Source organism: Galeopterus variegatus, unplaced genomic scaffold (genome assembly GCF_000696425.1).
Source record: "Galeopterus variegatus unplaced genomic scaffold, G_variegatus-3.0.2 Scaffold14789, whole genome shotgun sequence".
NCBI lineage: Eukaryota > Metazoa > Chordata > Mammalia > Dermoptera > Cynocephalidae > Galeopterus > Galeopterus variegatus.
In genome coordinates, this window is record NW_007740900.1 from 1 (window position 1) to 870 (window position 870).

At 51.8% G+C, this 870-nt stretch overlaps 1 protein-coding gene across 1 annotated transcript in view; it reads left to right on the top strand.

Annotated features, from left to right (window-relative positions):
- Positions 1 to 256: 256 nt before the first annotated feature.
- The window catches only part of LOC103582066 (actin filament-associated protein 1-like 1), a gene marked incomplete at both ends in the record, with an annotated part of 27,555 nt that continues 26,941 nt past the window's right edge, over positions 257 to 870 (top strand). Inside the window, one exon of the mRNA XM_008563753.1 lies at positions 257 to 365. Within this exon, the coding sequence (XP_008561975.1) occupies positions 257 to 365 (109 nt within the window). The remainder of the gene's footprint in view (positions 366 to 870) is intronic.

Here is an 870-nt window from a genome sequence, read left to right on the forward strand (position 1 = left end):
GGCAGTCCATAAAATTGCAGAGGAGTCCAGACATTGCAGAGGAGCCCTGATGCTTTAAAAATGTGGGTAAGAAGCCCAGGACAAATATGCTCTCAATTTTGCCAGCACTGTGACTCTATTAAAAGTTATGGTTTCACATTGAGACTGCCTCCTGCCTTCCAGGAGCTCCCACCTCCCTCTCCTCCAGCCACCCACCTCCAGCTCTGCCTGCTCCCCTAGCCTTCTTGGTCTCACATACCTCCTTCATCCCCTGCAGGCAGCCGACCTGCCTCCGCCACTCCCGAACAAGCCTCCACCCGAGGACTACTATGAGGAGGCCCTTCCCCTGGGACCGGGCAAGACCCCTGAATACATCAGCTCCCACAGTAAGTTCTGGTCCCCTTGGGGGTTTAGGGGCTTCTCCTTCCTGAGAAGCCAATTCTAGGCTCCCCTGTGTCCTGCTGGAGCTGGAGCTCCAAGCCTGGCATCTGTCCAGCCGTGTCACCATTTGCAGAGGAGGAGCCACCCAGGGACCTAGGCTTTTCAGTGACAGCCTGGATCCCTGGCTGTGGCCTCAGGGATCAGGGGCTTGGGTTCTAGTCCCAGTTCTGTGTGGCCTTAGGTAATCCCCTTCCCTTCTCTGGATTTCTATTCCTCTTCCCTTCAAACAAGAAAGAGGAGCTAAATACAGTCACGTAAATGTGCTAGAATGCAGATACACAGATGAGCACTGCTATACTCTTCCTAGTACTAAAACTGCTACTCACTCAAGTGCTCCTTGCTCGTGGATTTGAGATAGTTGGTGTTTCAGCAGAATCACATCTCACAAGTGGATTAGGTTATCAAGTCACTGCATAAGATAAAAAAACACATGGTCTAAACCAGAGGTCT